Source organism: Cuculus canorus, chromosome 15 (genome assembly GCF_017976375.1).
Source record: "Cuculus canorus isolate bCucCan1 chromosome 15, bCucCan1.pri, whole genome shotgun sequence".
NCBI classification, from domain to species: domain Eukaryota; kingdom Metazoa; phylum Chordata; class Aves; order Cuculiformes; family Cuculidae; genus Cuculus; species Cuculus canorus.
The window spans coordinates 17,791,786-17,813,307 of record NC_071415.1 but is presented as its reverse complement, the minus strand read 5'-3'; the positions used below and the strand labels follow the sequence as shown (position 1 = coordinate 17,813,307).

At 37.4% G+C, this 21,522-nt stretch overlaps 1 protein-coding gene across 3 annotated transcripts in view; it reads left to right on the top strand.

The window, feature by feature from the left end:
• The window catches only part of PARN (poly(A)-specific ribonuclease), a 50,754-nt gene that overhangs the window by 19,287 nt on the left and 9,945 nt on the right, over positions 1-21,522 (top strand). For all 3 annotated transcript variants that reach the window (XM_054080314.1, XM_054080313.1, XM_054080312.1), the window contains 3 exons: positions 526-581; positions 3,819-3,905; positions 10,693-10,767. In XM_054080314.1, the coding sequence (XP_053936289.1) occupies positions 526-581; positions 3,819-3,905; positions 10,693-10,767 (218 nt within the window). The remainder of the gene's footprint in view (positions 1-525; positions 582-3,818; positions 3,906-10,692; positions 10,768-21,522) is intronic.

Here is a 21,522-nt window from a genome sequence, read left to right as displayed (position 1 = left end):
TGACCAAACAAACGTAAGATTTATCTCAGAGGATAAAAACTGATCTTAATTAGTTTGGGTGTATGCCTTTTTGTTTTGTCATAAGTCTGTTCTTACTGTTGGCCATTGTATTGGTTTCCTCAACATGGTAAAGCCTGCGGTAGGGCAGCTTATCTAGTACTCTCCCCTGAAGTTGTTGTTGTATTTCAGTGAACTTCATCTTTATGAAAACTGCTACCTACGAAACTACGCTAGTTATTAGAGTGGTATCAAAAAGTAGCTGGTTCCAAGAATTCTGTGAAAGCTTTTTCTTCATATAGCTCAACTTAGACCAAATCTGTGCTATCCTGTGTGGGTGACGGACAACCTTCATCCCATGAAGTTTAAACTGTTTTTACTGACTAGCTGAAATATATAGTATTTAGGCTATTTATTAGGCTAATTAAGTGGTAAATAAAATTACTGGTAAAATTACTGTATGAAAAGGAAAGCTTATTAAAAGGTCTTTAAGTAGAAATTTGCTAATGCTTTTCCATTTTGCTTCAGGCTGTTTCTTATGAGAGTAATGGACATACCATATCTCAATTTGGAAGGACCAGACTGTAAGTAGCTTATTTCATTGTAAACTTACTACCATTCTGACAAATTTCCTGGAGGAGGAAGTGTAAAGATTAATTATTTTATATCTAAAGCCTAGGACATTGGCTGGTTTTAGGTAATTAGCTACTTATCAAGTGATATAAATGTCGTGTCCCCCGCTTTTTTTGAATGAGATAATAAAACCATAGGTTCTTCAGCTTTAACCAGAGTAGTCTGCATTATAAAGGGAATTTGACTAGAACAGTTCAAACTATTGTAACTAAATTTAACAGTCTGAAGCTAACAGCTTTATGGTTATTTTAGGTCATTATTCTTGTGTGTTGCACAACATACAAAGTGACGTTTTATCACTTTCCCCCTCTCTCCTCATACCAGCAGTAAACGCGGGGTGTGACGTAGTGAATGACAAGTGGTTTTGAAAGTCTTCTGGCACTTTCCCTTGCAATTTGTGTGCAGCAGCACCTTGACTTAACTTCAATCAAAACATCAGAATTCTTTTGTCACATGAGATTATGATTACATAAGTGGAAAAATATTACCTAAAATATTTTTACATTTTAAGTTATTTCAGGTTAAAGACCTGGGTCTGTAATAAGTTGCTAATACGTTTAAATGAAAACAGATTTTTCCAGTATAAAGGCCTTTATTGTTAACAGATATTACATTACGAGGGAGAAAACTTTAGATAAGAGTTACCACTGATGTCTTGACTCAAGAAAAATATGAAGCCCTTGGAGGTCAGTCTGATCTTCAACTAGATGAAAGCTTAAGTTTAACCGTGAAGTCAGATACACAAATGTATTAATTATACTCATCTGGAAGCAGTATTGATGGGAAGACATGTTCCATGCATTGGAAAGCTCAAACTGAAGGATGACCGTTTATTAGATGCTAGTTTAGTAGTTACAGAATGCAGTTCTATAAAGATGGGAGTAACTGCTGGAGAGGAAGATATATGCTTGAAAGGTTAAATGCAGTTCAGTGATCAGACCACTGAGCTCTATCTCTGTGGGTCTATTGGAATGATTAACTAATTATGTTGTGTACTTATTTCCCCAACTGTTTGATACTGAGTGGAAGAGTGGATAAATACTTTGGGTCATTGAGAGAATGCCAAATCTACTAAACTGTAAAGATGCTACTTCCACTTGCTAGCCAACTTACAGGATTGTTTTGATGTTTTGCCAAGAAGAGTTGCCAAAAAAGACTCTGCCTCTGAATATCTGTCTCTTATCTGAAAGCTGCTCACGTAGAGCACAATGATGCATGTTACAGCAGAATCTGAACCAGTGAGACTTTCTGAGCTTCTAAATGGAAAGTCCACATCGAGTGGCATGTTTGGCTGCGTGCTGTAGAAACTTTTGTTTCTGTTCTGAGATGTAAACACCACTGTAGTTTGAATAAGCTGTCTCATTGATTGTTGTCTGTAGGGAGTGGTTTTGCAGAGAAGTAAAGCCACACAAAGATTAAGGCTGCACCTCTGTGGTAGATAGACTCAGGGACTGGATTTAAAGTGAAAAATGTGAGACATGACTAACTAGATGACTGCTGTAAATTTTGTTGTGTTTGTCAGTTTGTTTTTTTTCAGAGATAATGGGAGTTGGTGCTAGGTCAAATAGTATTGAATGTGAGAGAGTGACTTTCATCATCATCTTTCTTTATTGTGTATTAATAACTCCTTTAAAAAGAATGAAGTTGCTGCTCAAAATGACTGCAAAGCAGAATACGAATCAAATATTTCTTACTTGAGTAGGTAGAAGATGTAAAGTTTTAACAGAAGATTCAAAGTGAATTGAAGAATAAACTGATACAGGATGGTTAAGACTAGTTTAATCTCCCTAATCAATAGAAAAAGGCTGTTGTAACATCTGAAATGGAAGTTGTTGCAGTTCTCTGCTACTGGATTGCAAGTACTTAAACCTTTGACTTGCTAGCTGTTTAGCAGGTCATCCAGCAGTGACTTGATCTTCATTGGTTTGGTCTGACAACTTATGGGGTTTTGGTGTCTGGCTTGTGCAGTGCTAAGTAATTGAATTCTGGTGCTTAAAAAATCTTGTGTCTTTTTTGATTTTTGAAGTAGCAGATTGAAGGAACAGGACTTCCCCAGTACTCAGCTAAAGCTCTTTAGCTGCTCGTGTCTCCATCCTGTGCAAGAATCCTTGTTAGCAAAGGGTTTCTAATAAAATCATGCTGACCTGACTTGTTTTGAGTGAAAAAGATTACAGCACTTAGAAGTGAACCACAAGTGCCTGAATGCCAGCAGCTGATACCTATTCAGTTCATACTGTTTCATCTGGAAAAGGCTATGTTCCTGCATACCTATCTCCAATATCAATTTTATTTCAACCTGTGTGAACAGACAGATGAAAAACTTGCCCTTTCCCAAGCTGCACAGGTTCTGCTGACCAACTGCTTAGACACCGTGTTACAAGTTAGCACTGGATCACCTTCTCGTCTTCCATTATTTTGCAACTGAAAAACTAGGTTCTTTACTTATGTGGAGCAAACCAACTAGTTACCCAACCGAAAACTTACAAAATTTATTTTCCCCTGACTTTAAGCATTCAGTATTTCAGTTATGAGGTGCTGGGTTATGGCTGTGTTATTTTTACTGTTGGTACCTGCATAATGGTGCTTTCGTGAAGAATTTTTTTTTTTTTTTTTTAGCATTTTAATACTATAATGGAGTTGACGCTGCAGTCTCTTCCTTAGAAGAGAGATGCAGCTGAAAATCTCTGTCCTATTTTTATGACATGTTTTGTTTAGGACTTGGAAACCGGGAGTTTGACACCTTTAGTTAACTGCTGGTTTCGGTAGGGTTTACACAAGTTGTTAAAAAATTGTTGGTGAATAAAAATTCTGTGAAACCATTTGGGCAGGAGTGGGAAGGCTTAAAACCAAAGTGTACAAAAAAATCTTCTCTATCTGTTCAGGAAACACTGTAGCTGTTGAAAGGTACAGTTAAAATTCGTGCAAAAATGAAGCCTTACGTGTGGAACAAAGTTACACCTGGAAATGTCCATGCTTTGTACTGCGCTGTACATACCAGTCTGAGGAGACTATCAGTCACTGTAATTACCAGTCAGAACTGCATCGTTTCATAGACCTTGGCCTGTTTTCTTCTTAACAGAAAAAGGGAAAATAAAGAAGCTACATGACCATATTGGATAACTTTTTCAGGATATTCTAAGGATACCAGCAGTGACTCTTACTTTAACAAATGCTGTTTTGTTTCACAGTGCAGCCAAAACGAGATCATGTTCTTCATGTTACTTTTCCCAAAGAGTGGAAGACTAGTGACCTTTACCAGCTTTTCAGTGCCTTTGGTAAGTGACGTAGTCTATCCTTATATGTTTTTCCCTTTCTTTGTCATTAGCAAGTAACTCTGGTTTTGTATATTGTTTTTAATCTGTGGATGTAGACGTACTTGTAGTACAGGTAATGATGAATTGGTTTTTGTAATTTTTTTAATGTTGTCCTGTGGACTTGATTTGAAATGATGTGTTGGAAATGTCTGCTTTGATTAATGTCTCATTAGGAATCTATGTGGTGCTTTGGAATATTGTGGACCTTCGATCCTTTTATTTATAGCCTCTCCTGGGAGGACATAAAAGTTTTTATAGATGGGTAAAGCGAATGGGGATTGGTGTGAGAGGGAGATGAAGGTTTTAGGAATAAGGTTTATCCCACAGTCCACTTGAAGCCAGACACTGACTGACGTGAGTCTAGGCAAGCAAGCGAGCTTGAAAAGAGCTGTTTGGATTCAAGATTAAGAATACTGTCCAAGTCAGAAGAAAGAACAAAAAAGCTGTCTAATAACTGAAGATCAGTATCCCACATGTTCCTTTATTGAGTATTAGTATATAACATAAGGATACGGAGATTCTACTTAATTGACAGTGATCTCTTGATACCTAGCTGTTGCAGCAGAACACAGTTGTTATGCTCTGTGTCTTTAAATCAGAACAAGAAGGATCTCCCATACAGCCCTGTGTTGGATGTTGTTGCCAAGATTTTAATCGCAGATTGGTTTCTAGTTTCTTACTGCTAGGTAAGATAGTGCTTCATAAGTGATATTTTGGGCCTGCAAATAATTTTCTGTTGAGGTAGTTTCTCTCTTTTTTTTGTTGTTGTTGTTTGGGGGTTGACTTTTTTCTTTTGAGAAGAGGTGACTTCTTTATATTTAATAAATATTTAACATAAACCAAAAATTGTTACTCTTATTAAAATATGTTTTGCATGTTTTTCCAGAAATATTTTATTGCAATACTTACAATATGGTATAGTTTCCCCTTTTTTCTGCCCCCAGTCTTGCTTAAAGTCTCAGTAGCAATTTTGTACACTGGAGTGTAATTGCTGTAAAACCTGTGCATGTTCATATATGTGTTTTTAAGTTTGTGAAGGACAGGTTGGTGTTCTGTTAGGAAGTGGACCTTTCCCCTTTTGGAGTCCAGCAAGTTAAGAGATGTCTGTTTAGCTGGTGCTTGATCAGTGAACTGCACTTGTTTCAAAGTTACAGAATCACTGAATTGTTTAGGTTGGAAAAGACATTTAAGGTCATTGAGTCCAACCATTAAACCGAAGACTGCCAGCTCCACTAATCTGTGTCCCTAAGCTCCACATCTACATGCCTTTTAAATACCTTCAGGATGGTGACTCGACCACTTCCCTGGGCAGCCTGTTCCAATGCTTGATGAACCCTTTCGGTGAAGAAATTTTAACTAATATTCATGCTAAATCTCTTCGGGTGCGACTTGAGGTCATTTCCTCTTGTCCAATTGCTTGTTGTGTACCACTTAGTGATTTAAGTCAGAGTTTGTAGCTTGGCGACCAGAGTCAGGGGCAAACCTCAACGTAATCTCCATTGAATAATTGCTGTGGTACCCCTAAGGACATTTTATCTCTAGGAAAAGGGTGGAAGTCCCTCAGTGGACTCAGTCTTATCACTCCTGTGCTTGCTGTGGGTCACCACGCTAGTTTACAGAATGATACTGTTGTTCTCCTCTTCCCCTAGAACTGTGACTCGGTGGTTATGTACAGGGTCTCTGGATGTTTTTCTGACTTAGATCTGTGCTGCAGCACGATGCCAGTATGATGCTAGAGAGGATTTAATATTCCCAAGGGGGCTATGAGAATGTCAAAACTTAGATATTTCTAGGGATGCAATTACAGGGTAAGAAACAACAGAGTTTGGACTTGATTCCTGTAGGCTTTTACAGACCCTGCCATAAATTTTTTCTTATTCTATCAACTATTCCCCTTCCGTGTTGGTGTGAAACGCGAGCACAGATCACTCCCACCAGGGGTCATACTTGAACGTCTCAAAATGCTCTGCAGTTTTGAACCTCCCATTTCTCTCCCAAATTTCAGAGCTGAATGTTTTCATACCTGAATTTACAAACTCCTGGTCTTGAGGTAGTAGTTAATCTACATTTTGGTTTAGGTCTTATTGCCATGACATCTCAACACAAAATGCAGATTATTCCTTCCAAAATTCTAGGAGTACCCATACTTTTCCAGTGATTTGCCAAAAGCCCCCAAAACATGGCAGTAACAAACATGAATTATCCCAATTTATCACACCAGTTAAACAAATTAAAAGTAAGCTTTTATCTAGATGAAAAATCAGTTGTTAAATTGGATAACAACAATAATCTGACTCTATAGAAAAATTTACTTTAATTTCTTTTACCCTAGTGTGAATTGAAGCAGAGCTGTAATCTTCCATGAACCTTGTAATGAAAGCAGTGAAACAGCTGAAGGGGCTGCAGTGTCAGACTTGGAACTGTTTTATGTTTGCTACTCTAGAAGGAGTGTTTGCGATTCTTAAGTCTCTCAGTACTGTGTGCATACCGGGTGGGCACCTGTTCATGAAAGATATTTTTATAGTCTCATGGGTGGAGTTTCACTGTACAAGTACTTGCAGTACTAGGCAGTCTCTTAAACCACTTTCTTTAAAGTCTCAAATGTGTAGTCTCTTTGGTCATGCTGATGTGACATACCAAGGTATTAAAACAGTAGTAGCTGCAGTACAGCTTTTGTGATAGCCTTCATTTCTACTTAAATGAATGTCTTTGGGCTTTAATTAAAACACATAGTATAAAGTATTATAAAAACTACTGCTGGAAAGTTTTCCAGCTGAGTGAAGTCAAACCTATGCTTTCGATTTGGTGAGAGTCATCTTTAAGAGGGAGAGAAACGCTGAAATAGCTCATGAAGTCAGAGTCATCTTGAAGATGCATAAATTACTTTTAAAATGTAACCAGTCCTTTGTGTGGCTAAATCTTGCTTGCGTAGTCCAAGATAGTAAATAAGAGACTTTTAGGTGATTCTTAATATGTTTTTGAGACTGATTTACAAGTTCTGTTCACTACAACGTCTGTTCCTGGTGACGGCTGTGCTGCCAACTCACTGGTTAACTTTTCTTAAAAGAAAAAGAAAGTGGGGCTTGAAAATATCCTTTTTACAGGTGAACAGCCTTGTTTAAGGGAAACTTCCAGCACACAATATAATTCTTAAATATTCTCCTGAGCTCATGTTCATATAGGCAAGTAAACTTGGGGTGTTGGTTTTGGGTGGGTTTTTTGGGTATAGAGTTCTTTTAGTGTTCTGGGTTTTTTTTGTTGTTGTTGTTTCTTTTAGGTTTTTGGGTGTGGGTTTTTTTTTTTTTGAGGGAGTTAAACTTTAATCCTATTTTTCTCTGTGCTTTTCTGTCCTTTCCTCCTTTTTTCTCATGCCAATGTTTCCTTCAGCTGTTCTTGCTTTCTTTGTACCCTGTCTTCCTGCCAGAAAGGTGGAAGCTCTGTTAACCCTTTTCAATTATTCACTAGGAAAATGTTTGCCTTTAATACAACCCTTGCTCATACACTAAAAGTATCAACTATTTATATTGTCTGATACAGTCAATGTCCAGAAACTGTTAGCAATTCTGTCATGGTGTCAATGGGTAGGTCTTTTTTAATTCTAAGAAGGTAGAATATATTAATAAACATTTTTGGTTTAATCATTGTATGATTGTATGATTATGTTAAAGATTCTTTTGGTTTTAAAACTTCTGTATTGTATTAGATAAAATCTAATACCCCTTGGTTGTTTTGTAACGAAATAGTGAAGCCCCTCTGTACACCTTTGATATGTCTGTTCTCATATCTTCCCCATAGACATATATAGACATATTCCTTATAATTTCCATCTGAAGGCCTAGTCCTAGTTTACTTTGTCCCTTACATGGAAGCCCTTCCATATATTTGGTCATTCTGGTCTGAAAACTGAAGGAAAATCTGTTTGACTGATAATCCATCAGTATAATTTAGTCCTGTGGATTTTAATGTTGTTTGCATGTTTGTGTTTATAGCTAGGGAAGTTTCAAGTTTTTAGGAAAAAAAAAAATGTGACTTTGCACCTTCATCTTGGAAGGAACAGACCAGATTTTTATCTACTCGTATTTAGGTGAAGATGTTTATTTCATTTGGTAATTTTGTAATTGACGTTACCCTTATTTTTTTAGCAACATGTAGTAGCAAATAGGCAAGGGGTCATATAGGCTAACATTTGATCTATTTTAGAAGTGCAGAGAGAGAAATCTGTTTTATTTCTCTAGACATGGTATTCCATTACATTGTCCTATATGGCTTATTTGGATTAACTTTGCAGTATGTAGGCATGCGGCTTTGATTGCTAAATATTTTACTTCAAGTGCAGATGCATTTGGTTTTCAAATCATTATTGCCCTTTCACCATACTTTTGAAATGCACAATATTTACTGAGTGCTTAGCAATGTTGCTGAATGATTTAATTTATTAACTTGTCCCTCCTTGTTTCTTAATAATCATGAAATGTGATGTAGTCTTTTAAGCATGGAGAATTGCATAAGAGCATTTGTTGCAACTCTCTTCATATTGCAGCTCAGTGCCCACTATTTAATATTTGACTTATTCTTAAGATGATATATTTAAAATGTATAAGACTGAGTATAAAGGCAGCATATGTTGGCAGGTCTTGAAACCCTTGGTTATCTAGAATACCAATGTCATAAGGAGTGCAGCATCCGTTTTGCAGCAATGAATAAGCGTGCAGTACTGAAATGATGTGGTATCAATGGGTTGCATTTTTATTGTTTATTTTTGATTGATACTTAGTGAAAATGTGGGCCCTTAAGTCCATTTGAGTAGAAGCTGAACTCCTTCAGGTGCTTTTTGGTCTATCCTGGATCCTCTTTGGTATTTTATGCTGAGGGCAGGCACAATTGCAAGACGTTTGGGAGAATTTTTCTTTCTGATCTTTCTTTGGTCTGTTCAGGGTATTTATGGAATTAATTAATTCCATATTCCAATTACATATTGTAGGAAAGGGTGAGCTTCTGGACAGCCCTTCTTTGTTGAAGCGTTACAGAAGATTATGGTCTCAGATGTCTGAAGTGTTTGTTTAGTAAATTTTGTAATTACTAATGCAAAAAACGGAGGACTTGAAATCAAAGAAATTCAGAACACTGACTTGTCAACACTCTTGGAACAGTGTTAAATTGTTTTGACTTCTGATATATTTGCAGAAAGCTTGTTGTCTGCCTTACTAAATGCTTAACAATTTTGAATTGCAATCATAAATCACCTTGGGCTTTTCCTGTGTTGTGAAATGTTAAATGTCCTGCCAAGAGCATGTTCTCCCTACTGTAAAGACCCTTCCCAATAGGCAGCAAAGGTCTATATTCTTCAAAGACTGAATTATTAGAAATTAAATTGTTTTTCCCAACATGGTGTTTAAAGAAATTACTATGTTTGAATTCTCAGTGTAGGCTCTTCTTGATAGTAGCCTTAACCCTTTTAGTATAGGGAAATGTCAGAAATCGTGCTTGAATTAATTATGGTTTTGGCAGTGATAAAAATGTTTATAACTTAAGCCTTAAATAGCTGGCTATTTAAATTTATAGCTTGCAAACTAAATCTAACTACGCTTTTATTTTTTATAATTAGAAAATCTGTTTATTATTGGGCTAGATTTCAGAAGAGATTGCTATAACCTTGTAACCTGTAGGCTAAATTAGATTTAAATAGTTTAAACATCTGAAAATAAAATGCATTTTAAGCCATTTTGCATCATTATTTTTAATCTTGTCGGAAGGTTAACTGGTGGTATAACATTATATGTAACTAGATTTCCTAGTCTGCCTGAAAAAAAGTTCAGCGTTCTTCAATATCTTAATTGTACAAACTTAGATGAGGACAGGATATGTAAATGGCTCTCAGTCTATAAGACCTTGTGTCGAGTGGAAATCCTTTCCTCCACTTTTACTTGATCATGAGTTCTTTTAGTGCTAATGTGACACTTCAAGCCATTCACATAGAAAATGGACTAACTGCTTGATGAATGGAGGAACTTATTTCCAGTCACTGTTCCATGGTCACAGCTTCCAGGTGGGATTCCTGATGTTGTGCATTTGTCCTCATATTTCAAATTCAGTTTTCATTGCACTTCCAGGAAATGATGCATGGTGTGATCCAAACAAAACGGAGTTGGAAGATTCAGTGTTGCAATAACTGGTGTTCTCCATCGCTGTGAACTGTCTCTTCCTCCTGCTCCAATTTCTTATCTTGGGGGTCTGTACAGTGAGTGGTAACCAGAGCTTGTCCATGTCTTTAGGAAATGCTGCAGTTATGAAGGATGGATGCATTTTAAAACCCAAGCATTTGTTCTTTATGTTGGTACAGAGCTGACATTTCCCAGAAAAATCTGCTTCAGTTTTTATTTTAGAATTACACAGAACATTGAAGGGAGAACTAGGAAGACCCTAAGATTACTTGAATTGTTGTAAGAGTTGAAAAAATAAAACAGTTATGGAGTGAAAAAGGTATTAGACGTGTCTGATTTTTCCTTTTGGTCCCTACTCTCGTGAATCTGAGGGCATCCAGGATGCACATGCAGCCCTGACAGTCACTGCCTTCTGAGCAGCTCCAGGCTTATGTACAACTGTGCATGCGCTGCACACCTTTACAGAGCACAAAAGCCTTCTCAGATGCAGTTGCTCGTAGTTGACTGTCTTCATGGCACATCAGATAAAATCTGTAGCTAAGCCTAAGATAAAAAATAGTGATAATAATTTCTTTTGCCTTTCCTAGGTAACATTCAGGTGTCGTGGATTGATGATACATCAGCATTTGTGTCGTTGAGCCAGCCAGAACAAGTACAAATAGGTAAGTGTTTCTGATTTTACTGCAGTATTAAGACATGACATCATCCGGCTGCTGCAGAATGCTCTGAGCCAACAGGGTCTGCGATTGTTACTGCAGAACCACTGACTTGGTTCAGATGCTGTAGGGGGAACTAAGCTTCTGTAGTACCAGCACACGTGATGCAGCAAAGACGAGCCCAAACTGGACTTGTTTGAGAGAGTTATGTTTCATTCCGTGACCTCTTAAGTACCTTAACCTGTAGGTTAAACCTGTTAGTTTATTCACTTGATGCGGTATTTATTGAGGTCATTTACTCTTACTTTGCACAAAGCAGAGCTATTAAAGAGTGTTTTGTTCTTTTCCTTCAAATATTCTTTGGACTGATGTATGTGTTTGGTTTGATTTACATTTGCAGTGGAAAAGCTTTTGGTGTATTGTAGAACATGTGCAAAACGGTAGTCTCCTAAAAGTCTGGACTGCTAATGTGTGTACAGTTTGTGTGTTAATGATATGCAGTCTGTCCAAACCTTAATTTTTTAATTTTCGTTTGAACTTCTGGGCTTAGTTTTGAAAAAAATTGATGAAAGTATACATGTTTAACTGTGTTTTTTAGAAGTTGATTGGTTTTGGTGTTTTTTATGTATTGCTTCTTCATTTGGATTTTAGAAGAGGGATTAGTTTAAAGAAACAATTTGTGCATGACTGTGTAAACACTTTTAGTGAACCTACATTCCTATTCCACGTAGTAGGATAGATAGCAATATTTCACTATTTATGATCATGCAAGGTGCCTTAGAAAAAACCATTTCCAGTGTAATAAGTTGATTGAAAGCATAGAGCAGGACATTATCTAGGTATCATAAGAAAAATACGGAGTAAGTAATGCTTTTGAGAAATCATCGAGAATTAGGTAAAAAACATAGGACGAGATAAACATCTCTGAATTTTCTGAAAATATTGCTTCCAGTTATGGAAAAAAAAATCTTTTTGGGGGATGTGGTGGTCTTGGGTTGCTTTTTTTGGGGGGGGGTTTGGTGGTTTGTTTTTTGTTGTTTTGTTTTTAGGGATAGTTATGTTTTTGTTTGGGTGGGTTTTTTTAAGAGTTTTGATTGATTGTAGTTGGATCCACAAGCTTTTAGTGATTTCTATAGTTCTCTTGTGCCTGTAGTTGAGGACTGGCCCTTAAACTTACTGCTGAGAACAATGCCTGGAAGTGGAGAATTATGCATCATTATTTGGGATATGTTACGGTAGTATTTACTCAAATACTGTGGAGCCAGTAAGAGTGGCAGTATACATAGATTTTTTGATTTAATGGCTGAAAGTTTGTTGCACTTGAGAGCTATCCTGCCAGAATTTCGCCATTAAGTTCTAAAAAGAAAATACCGAGATTAGGAAACCCCACTGACTTCACCATGATCTGTCTTGTGAAGCTCAAATAAAGAAGCTTTCAGGTTCTGGATGCATAATCAGTGCATCTCTCTAATTCCTTATTAACATCCTATGAGTGTGTATTATACTTCCCCATATATATAGCTCTGTGGAGGATTTTGAGTGCTTGCCTGCAGCCTCCTTACTGCAAATGCAGATAGAGGCATTATCTTCATCTATATAGAGAGATAAGGACCATATAACTTCTAGTAGAAGTTCCAGGTAAAGAATTATGTCATAATAAATGTGGCCTTATATTAGCAAGCTCTGTGGCTCAGGAACGCTTTGCTAGCTGTTCTCGCATATGTCATCTTAGTTTCTTAGCTCTGAAGCATTCATAACTTGTAAATTATGTGCATTATAGTTAGCGATGATACCGGCACACCATCAAAGGTGTGAGGAAAGTGCTGTTCATGCAGCAACGAGTGCATTGCAAGATTGGAGGGAATAAGCATCAATCTGTATTATCTTAAGTAAAATAGTACTCAGAGCTGTGCAATCGCAAAGTTTGTGAAATAGCAACTTATCTGAAGCTTTTTGTTTCAGACCTGATTAATCTCATTCAGAGTTTGTCCTCCATATGTGAGGTGTAGGCTGAGGAAAAAAATTGAATAAGAGGTTGGAATTGTTCCACCATTTTGTCTTTCCACAAGGTGGTCTTTGTGGTGAAATGCAGTGAAGTTGTGTTTTCTGCTTTTTATTCAGACGCTCTGATGTACAGCATATCTGTAGGTCATTGTAAGTTTATATAATTTGTGCCTTTTTCCTTCTCCACTTTTCAGGCCGATTGCTTGTTTCTCTGAGTGGGACTAGCAAAACAAAATTGTTTTCAATAAAAAATGTGTGCATTATTCCATTTAATAAGCTGAAAGCCTGCGTAGATGCTGCTACAGTAGCTTCCCCACTCTGCCACCTCAGTCACTTTCCTGTTGTCTGAATGCTTGGGGTACTCATTCACCACTGCTGGGCTGGTTTTCTGATTTTTATTTTATTTTACAGCAACTACATATTGTGCAAAGAACTGAATGTCTGCAGAATATTTAATCTTTCTGGCACTGCTCTGTGTATCTTTTTATGCTTTGACAAATAGGGAGGCTTGTTCTGTGGCCTACGTGCTAGGAAACAAGTTATTTATTTGAAAGCTCAGGTGATTATAGTCTGTCATAGATTTTTATGAAATCAGGATAGTAAAATCTCATATACTGAAAGCAGTCAGCTAACTGAGCTGATAAACTATAGCAACCTCAATTACCAAAAAGCTGTGTGATTATTTTATTTTTTTTTACTGTAACATCACTTAAACAGCTTGTCGTCTTTTTTTTTTTTTCCTTGTAATAAATACTTCATAAAATCAATTCTGTTATTCTGTTTCCTGATCCTAAATTCTTTAATGAACTGCTTTGGCAATAAGTGTCACTATTTCTACTTGTGATTTAGTGAGATGCTTTTAAGTGAAGAACCTCGGAAAAACTAATTATGTGGCCTGGTTTTTAACCTGCTTATATATACACATCTGCATCTTCTGTACTATATAAAAAGCCTTAGAGAACTGTCAAACAATATGATACGATGCAAGATGTTGCTGTAGACATACGTTATGCTTAAAGCTGTTTCTGGCTTTGAGCTGGTATTGATATGTGTAGTTAATGAATCACATGTGTGCAATAAAAACATTTATGAATATTTATAAAATAAATGAATTGAGGACATGGAGGACATGTGGAAGTTTCCCAGTATTGATGAGGTGGTCAGATTTGCATTTCTTTAAAATTTCCAGACTTATCTGGCATCTTTTTAATAAGGGAAATGTGTGGGAAAAGCTGTGACAATAGGATCAGTTTGTAGTATTCTGATTGGAGTATCAACTGATTCGAGGTCTATCCAATTCTTTTAAAGTCAGTTCAGATCTGGGAGGTGTCGTTATTTTTCAGTTGCAGCAATGCTTCAGATACATTAGTTCAGTCAAATATTCAGTAAAGTTACGTCCTTGAACACCGGACTGTTTAAAGTCTGCTCTGCAGTCATCCCTTGATGTAGGTACTCAGGATAACCAACTGATGAATCTGGCTTGTCTTAAAAATTTTTCTCCAGTGCCTTTTTTTGTTCAGCTTTGTAGGTGTTAAAACAGAACTTGCAACGTTTGATTTGTCCATATTACTAGTTCTGTGTAATTGTATCTGATGGTGTTGTGTCTTAAATACAGGGTTTTTTCCCATCCTACTTTGAAAAGTTTCACTTTTTGAGATGAATTTTTACCTGATTAAAGAAAGGGGAGGAGGAGGCTGGAGGGAGAAGACTTTTCTTCCTTTGAGCTTAAGATAATTATAATTTATTTTTGTGTTTGTGCTTAACCTTTACATCAAACAAATGACAGAACTCTTACAGTGCAACACTTTGTATAAGCTATGCTGTGCTGTTTCTGTTGCTTCCAGCTCTCGTGGCTTCAGGTATTTTAAAATGGACTAAAAACTTGTTCATCTACACACTGGGAAAATGTTGACTTTCTCATGATAATATGCATAGAAATCCATTCTGAATATGTAAGTAATAAAATGTATCTGTTTATCCCCCAGTGCTCTTTAAAACAGTGTTCCTGAGCTATGGAATATTGTGGATGGGAACCATTAACACCTAGTCAAAACCTGATTGCTAAAACATTGGTCCATATCCTTTTTTTTTGTTTAAAGAGTTGAAATCTGGTTAGCTGAACTGAACTCATGAGTAGCTCTTCAAATTTCACATGGTAATCGGTACTGTGTATGTGGCCAGGAAGAATGCTTGTTACAGTTTTTAACTGTTGGAGTGTTATACTGAAGGACCTATGAAGCTTTGCATAGTGTAAAAAGGCTTGTTCCCTCTTCCACCTATTTCCCTCTGAAAAAAAAGGAGTATGGGAAAGGGCAGGATTTATATAGGCAATTTTGGAGCTGCTCCTATTTTTCAAACTGCATATAGCATGCTCGAAACACATAAACCAGAAACCTTAGGAAACAAGGAGCAAATCCCTTAACCTGCTCAATTTGCTGCTGACCATGTCCAAGAATCTTCACTTTATTTGGTTATTGGCAAATTCCATAATTTATTACTAGAGAAGGCTTATTCTTTTATGAAACAACATTACTCGTTACAATTAGAACATGAACTTCAGCTTGCAGTCGTAGCTGCATCAAGACAAACGATAGTTAACTGTTTCATAATCACCATGGAGTGAGGTGCCTGCTGTGTCTTTATATGCAAGCTGTGTCTGCATATTTAGTGGCCTCGAGTTTAAGTGGGCTGTCTTCTCAGTGTCCCTTGTCAGTGTTGCTTTGTTGTCATAGTAAAGCCAATAATGAGTTTGTGGTGGACTAGATGGCTCTAATTTGTCACTTTTTGCAGTTACCAGCACCCCAAAAAAATAATGACCAATAAACTGTCTATATTCTGTTGAGTTTTGCTGTTCAAGACAGGTGATTAATAAGAATTTGTTAAATGGTTGGACATGTTAAATGTCCTTTTGTTGGACATCTGGGAGAAAGAACTTAACTGTTGCCAAATTATAATTCATGTGGTCTCAGCATTTGTCAAACGTGGAGCACATGGTAATGGTGTGGACTTGTGCACTCTTAGAGTTGCTAAAAACAAGAAGCTTCAGAATGAATGTTTGGTGTACAACTTCTGGCTCTTAGGGCTTTTGGCTTGCTAGACCAGCTTGCTTTTGGATGCTATTCAGCGTTGTATATTTATAAAGCTGGTTTTCCGTCTGGAAAGGTTAGTATGAAATAAGTACTCTTTCAATGCTTCTTGACTTGCAGAGTTTTAAGCTTCACACAAATAGTCTAGAAGTTGTGGGGAAGATGGGAGAGACTTCAGCTTGTCTTAACTTTTTAAAGTAAACCCAGTGTTTTATTTTAATTAATAGATTGATATAAGCTGAAATATTTCAGTGTTTCAGTAGTTCTGGGCAGTTCCCTACTTTGTGAGTCCTCAGTTAATGCTTTGCATCAATGAAGAGTTCTTGTTATTTATGGTTTCCTTGAATTTCATTGGAGCCAACTTTCAGCGACTCTCTAGGTCGCTGCTATATAAAGGACTTAAGTGTACTCTTAAAGGAACTTTTTTTACATGTCTTTGCACTTGCGGAGCCTCTACAGGCCATGTAAAAAGGCACTCTTAAAAATTGTTACGGCAAGCTGTGTTTATTTCTAAAATGTGGGCGAAGACTTGTGTTAGATTTTGAAGTGCTTGAAAATAAAACTGAGTTTCTACTCTGAGGCATTTGACAGTTATATGGTAATAGGTAATAATGGAGAAGTTTATTTTCCTTAGCAGCTAGGGCTTGCTCTTCATTCTGCTTACCCAAGGCTTAGGTGTGCAGTTCTGTAATGTCTGTGTTCTGATTTTCAGCAACTTCTACAGTATTTTAAAACCATTGGACTTAGAGTAATTTTAACTTGAGAATATTCATGAGAACTTTTTTCTTGCTATTTTAAAATGCAACAAATACACTTAACCTGAAATTTGAAAAGCAACTGCTTGTCATAAGTGGCAAGCATTGAAATAAAGTTAAGTTTTTCCATGTGTGAGTGCCCTGATACATGAGCTCATGCAGAATTTACTGTGTGCAAGATATCTTCTTCCTCTAGGCAGTGAGTAGACCAATGTAGTTAGACAGCAGGGGAGCAATGGACTAAAGCAGGTGCAGCAGCTGAAATCGTGATGGCCTTTCAGTGATTCTCACTTAAGTCACTAATCTTTCTGAACTCGTGAGTTTCTCAGACAGGGCTGGACTTCATGGTTTATTAGGGTTTTGTAAGGTTTATTACAGAACCTTTGACTTAACCTCCGTGCTTGCTGCCACAATTTAGAAATGCACCCATGTCTTTGGAGATCATGTGCATATCAGTCTCTTCTCACTGAATTTGGGGAGATGGCAGGTAGTACCTACTGTATTACCCAAATTCTTTGAGAAATTGTATTTCATATGTCTGTGTTCTCACCAATAAAATCATGTGAAATTCATGTCAGATACGTAACTCCAGGCAGGAAACTCCCTTACTGCAGTCTGGAGAAGCCGGGGTCATACTGCAGTATGTCTAATGCCAGCCGTTACTGTTATTTTACCTTTTATTCAAATTATATGCAGTTTCAAATAGTTTCTCTAGCTTTTTGTGATTTCCCCTCACTGGATTTTGAGTTCTTAGACCCACGAGGTTTTGATATTTTAGGAAAGCTTAGTTTAAATTTTGCATCAGTAGCTTTGCCTGTGATGCTAAATTTGCAGTGTTGAGTTTTATATGATGCATAGGTATATATACAAATATATGTATGTATGTGCAGATATATATAAAAATCTTGATATTTCTCTTGTTAATATTTGAGTGGCTTGAATTCTTGTGCTGCATCAAAATGCATTTAAGATAAGCAACTAAAAGTTGTAGTAAGATGTAATCACCTTGTGGATGTGCTTTTACGCAACTTTCCTGCAAGCTGAACTTTTTAAAACCATCCTTAACCTTGATACTGTGTGTAGTTTCTCAGAAGATCATAATTTGTAATACGTGCTGTATGCTATGTAAGGACTTGAATGAAATGGTTTCACTAGGAAGACCTGAGCAGTTGGTCTGCAGGTTCTGAACTCCTCATGGGTGATAAGAGTTACTACAGTAGAAAAATTACTTAGTTTTATTTGGGGCACGTTTTTCAGCTGAGGACAGTAGCAACATACTTGTTTGGTGCAGTAGTGAATACATCAATTCGTGCAATGGGGCGCAGTCTTTCCTGTAACAAATGGTATCTAGGGATGAACTTATTATTGGGATAGTTCTTTTTGAAGCACTTGATGTGGAGCATTAATGGGTGCTTCGGCTGAAAATGCCCATGTTAACCTTAATATTCTTCTGGACAGCACTGCCATGAGGATGTCTCTGAGCTCAGCTTGCTTTTCTTGTTCTGAAGTTCTTACCAGTGTCAGAAATGTCATCTGCTTTTGCAGGATCTTCCCGTGACTGCTTAGCCTTAGCTGAAAGGTTTAATTTGCTGGTATTAAAACATAGCTAAGGGTTTGTGCCAGTCTTAATCCTTCACGGTTACATAAAGGGGGTGACTCTCCAATTGAACAGGGAGCTCTTGCTGCTTTTCTCTTGCCTTTTCTGTGTCTGGACAAAATAATAAAGAAAAATGCCTGTTGATTCAGTGAGGTGAATTGGCTCATCAGCAGGTCAATAAACACCAGAAACACTGTAAAGGAGGGCCTGGGACCAGGTGCCATGGAGCACGGGCTAAGGGGCAAGGTAATGAGATTCTCCCATTTGTTAACAGGATGTTTGATGAAATCAGCTGCCTAACCAGACCGTGGGTTCTGTGTCATTCCAAAAAGTCTTTCAGATCTGAGCTGTCTGAGCTTTGAGTAATAATACACATTGAGGGCTTTTATCTGATGTAGAAAGGAAGTGTTCTGTTTATTTTACATTTGTAATTTGTAGACTAACAGATCTGAGCGCTTTACCGGTACTTATGAAAACTAAAATTCTCCAATGTTGATTTAAAAGCATTTCTGTACTAGCAAATGCAAGGAATGAGATGTGGTGAATTTCTACTTGTGTTGTTCAGGAATCTTGACTATAACAAGAAAATTAATTGCTGGTTGATATAGTATAGTCATGGTTTTAGAGTGGAACCTCTGGTATAAATCCTAATACAGACAGCTGTTTTACAGCTTTCAGCGTTAGTGATGCAGAATGAAGAGGACTGATGATAAACTTGCCTTCAGGCACCTGCAGCTGTATTTTTACTCATCAGTTTAAAAAAAAAAAACAACAACAAAACAGACATACCCCGCCAGTTTGAATATAGTAGGTTTTTTGGTGATACAGTGCTGTAAGTCTTTTGACAGTCTTTTAATTTGACGTGGATTTTTTGAAGTGGGTTAATACATTTCACAACTTTTGTTTTACTTACTGAGATATTTAAACAGGGTACAAAGGCCAAGTAGCTTGAATTCTTTTAGTAATTAGAGTTAATTGCAATCTGCATACTTGTGCATAGTGTTAAATGTCTCAGTGGACTATGCCATCATCTGTATTTGTTGAGGGAAATTGAGTATAAAACATTCTCCAAGGATCCTTTTTCTTTGCCATGCTTTGTACTTGGCAGTTTACCTTTGTTCTGTAAAATCATTTTCTTTTCAATCACCTGTGTTGTTTTCCCATTTTCTCCAAAATGAAGAGAGGAAAACAAGAACCTGTTGAAGCACACATAATTTATGATTGAATGCTACAACTGGTACTAAGAGACTTGAGGCCTTCCAATAGATCTGTTGATGCTGCTTTTCCTTATCAGTGAGTAAAGGACAGAATGAATTATGCTGATCTCTGAGGCAGTCAGCTGTAGTTATATTTCTGAATGTATTTTGACTAAGTAAATACTTTTTAACTCTTCAGGGCTTTTGAATCTTCTAAGTGATGCTGAGATGAAAAATTACACTGCATTATAGGTTTCAAACATTAGGCTCTGACTTTCACATGGCTTTTATCAGTGAAAGAAATTGTAAATGATTTTTATCTCCTGACCTCAGAGCAAAGCCAGCGTTCCCCCTTCATGATGCCTCAGTGCAGGATGATCCTGGAGCATATTTCATAAGATCTTGATACTTTGTTTTCTCTATTTCTTTTTTTTTTTTCTTTCTGTAAACTGCAGTGAGGGTTTTTCTTCTTTTTGACCTTCCTTGAGGACAAGGATCTCAAGAAGCACACTGAGGAAGTATCACTTCATTCGGCAATGCTGGGCAAGTCTGCTGTAGTTACCTTGGCATGTGCAAAAGGATTTTGATGCGGCAGCATGGCTATTATGGAAAATGGAAAGCAGGCAGTCAGGTTTTCTGTAGCTGAATTACCAGTTATTTTTTACTCTCTACAGGCGCAGTTGAAATTAATGTTTGACTCTATTACAAACAGACTTGTGCAGGATACTTCTGTTGAAAGTGTAGAAAACTATTTTCAGGATAAGGTTTCATCTCAATAAAGCTTTAGCAAGGGGTATGCTGAATACATCCAACTCGACAAAATAGCTGCTTTGCTCTGGTGGATTGCTGAGCAAGGACTGAAAGAATCCTGTCTGTCATATATAAGTGTCTGGCCCTGCTAAATTAATGAGGCTTTGGGTGAGTTTTATATATGATATATAGTTTAAATTAGGTGGCCCAGCACACTCTTGAGCTGAATCTTAGAAGTGTCCAGTGTAGAGGAATCTGCCACTTCCCTGGGGAGATTATTCCAATGTTTAACTGTTGTCATGGTGAAAAATTTTCTTCTGGAATCTGATCAGGATCTCCCCAGGAGCAACTTGTATCCATTACCCCTTGTCTTTTCGATGTGACTCCTTGTAAAAAGGGAGCCTCCATCCTCTTGGTAGACACCCTTTATGTACTGGTACATGGTAATAAGGTCTCCTCTAAGCCTCCTCTCAAGCCTGAACAGTCCCAGTTGTCTCAACCTTACTTTGCATGGTAGGTTTTCCAGTCCTCTGATCATCTTAATGGCCCTTCTCTGGATCCTCTCCAGCCCGTCTGCATCTCTTTTGAATAGCGGGTACCAAAACTGGATGCAGGACTGCAGGTGCAGCCTGAAAAGCACTAAGTAGAGTGGGATAATGACTTCTTTATCTCTGCCAGTGATGCCCTTCTTGATGAACCCCAGCATCCTGTTGGACTTCCTTGCTGCTGCAGCGGACTGTGCACTCATGTCGAGCCTGTTGTTCCCCCAAACCCACAGGTCCTTCTCCACAGAGCTGCTCTCCAGTTGGGTGAAACCCAGTGTGAGCTGCACTCCAGGGTTATAGATTCCCAGGTGAAACTTAGGGCTTAGTATTGTCAGGATTACAATTCATATTGTCAGGCAACTGACTGAATTGTCAGGATCTTTATCTGCCTAAGAGCAAGGACTTGGTGGAAAAGTGTCTTTGTACAGGTTCCTCTTAGATCGCTCATGTCAGTCAGCCTGTTTAATAGCTTTCTGAATTAACTAGACAAGATGCCATCCTCTGGACATGTTTTTCCTAAAATAATGTGCAATTACTATTAATTAGCTGCAAGACAGAAATGTAACTTTGCGGCTGCAGCTAGTGTAATGAAATGCAGCCATGTGGTGGTGGTTACTAGGTCAGGTTTATCACAGAAAGATTTGTCTTCTCGCTTATGATTTAAATAAATAAGTAAATAACCTCCCTAAGTTCTCTTTAGTTTGTGAGAGCAATGCATTTCTTGTGTTTGCAATGCGGAGCAATATAATTGTGTCTGCTTTGTTTGGCAACATGGACAGCAGTAATCAAAAAAGCATCAGAGAAAATGTATTTTAAACTTTTACAGGG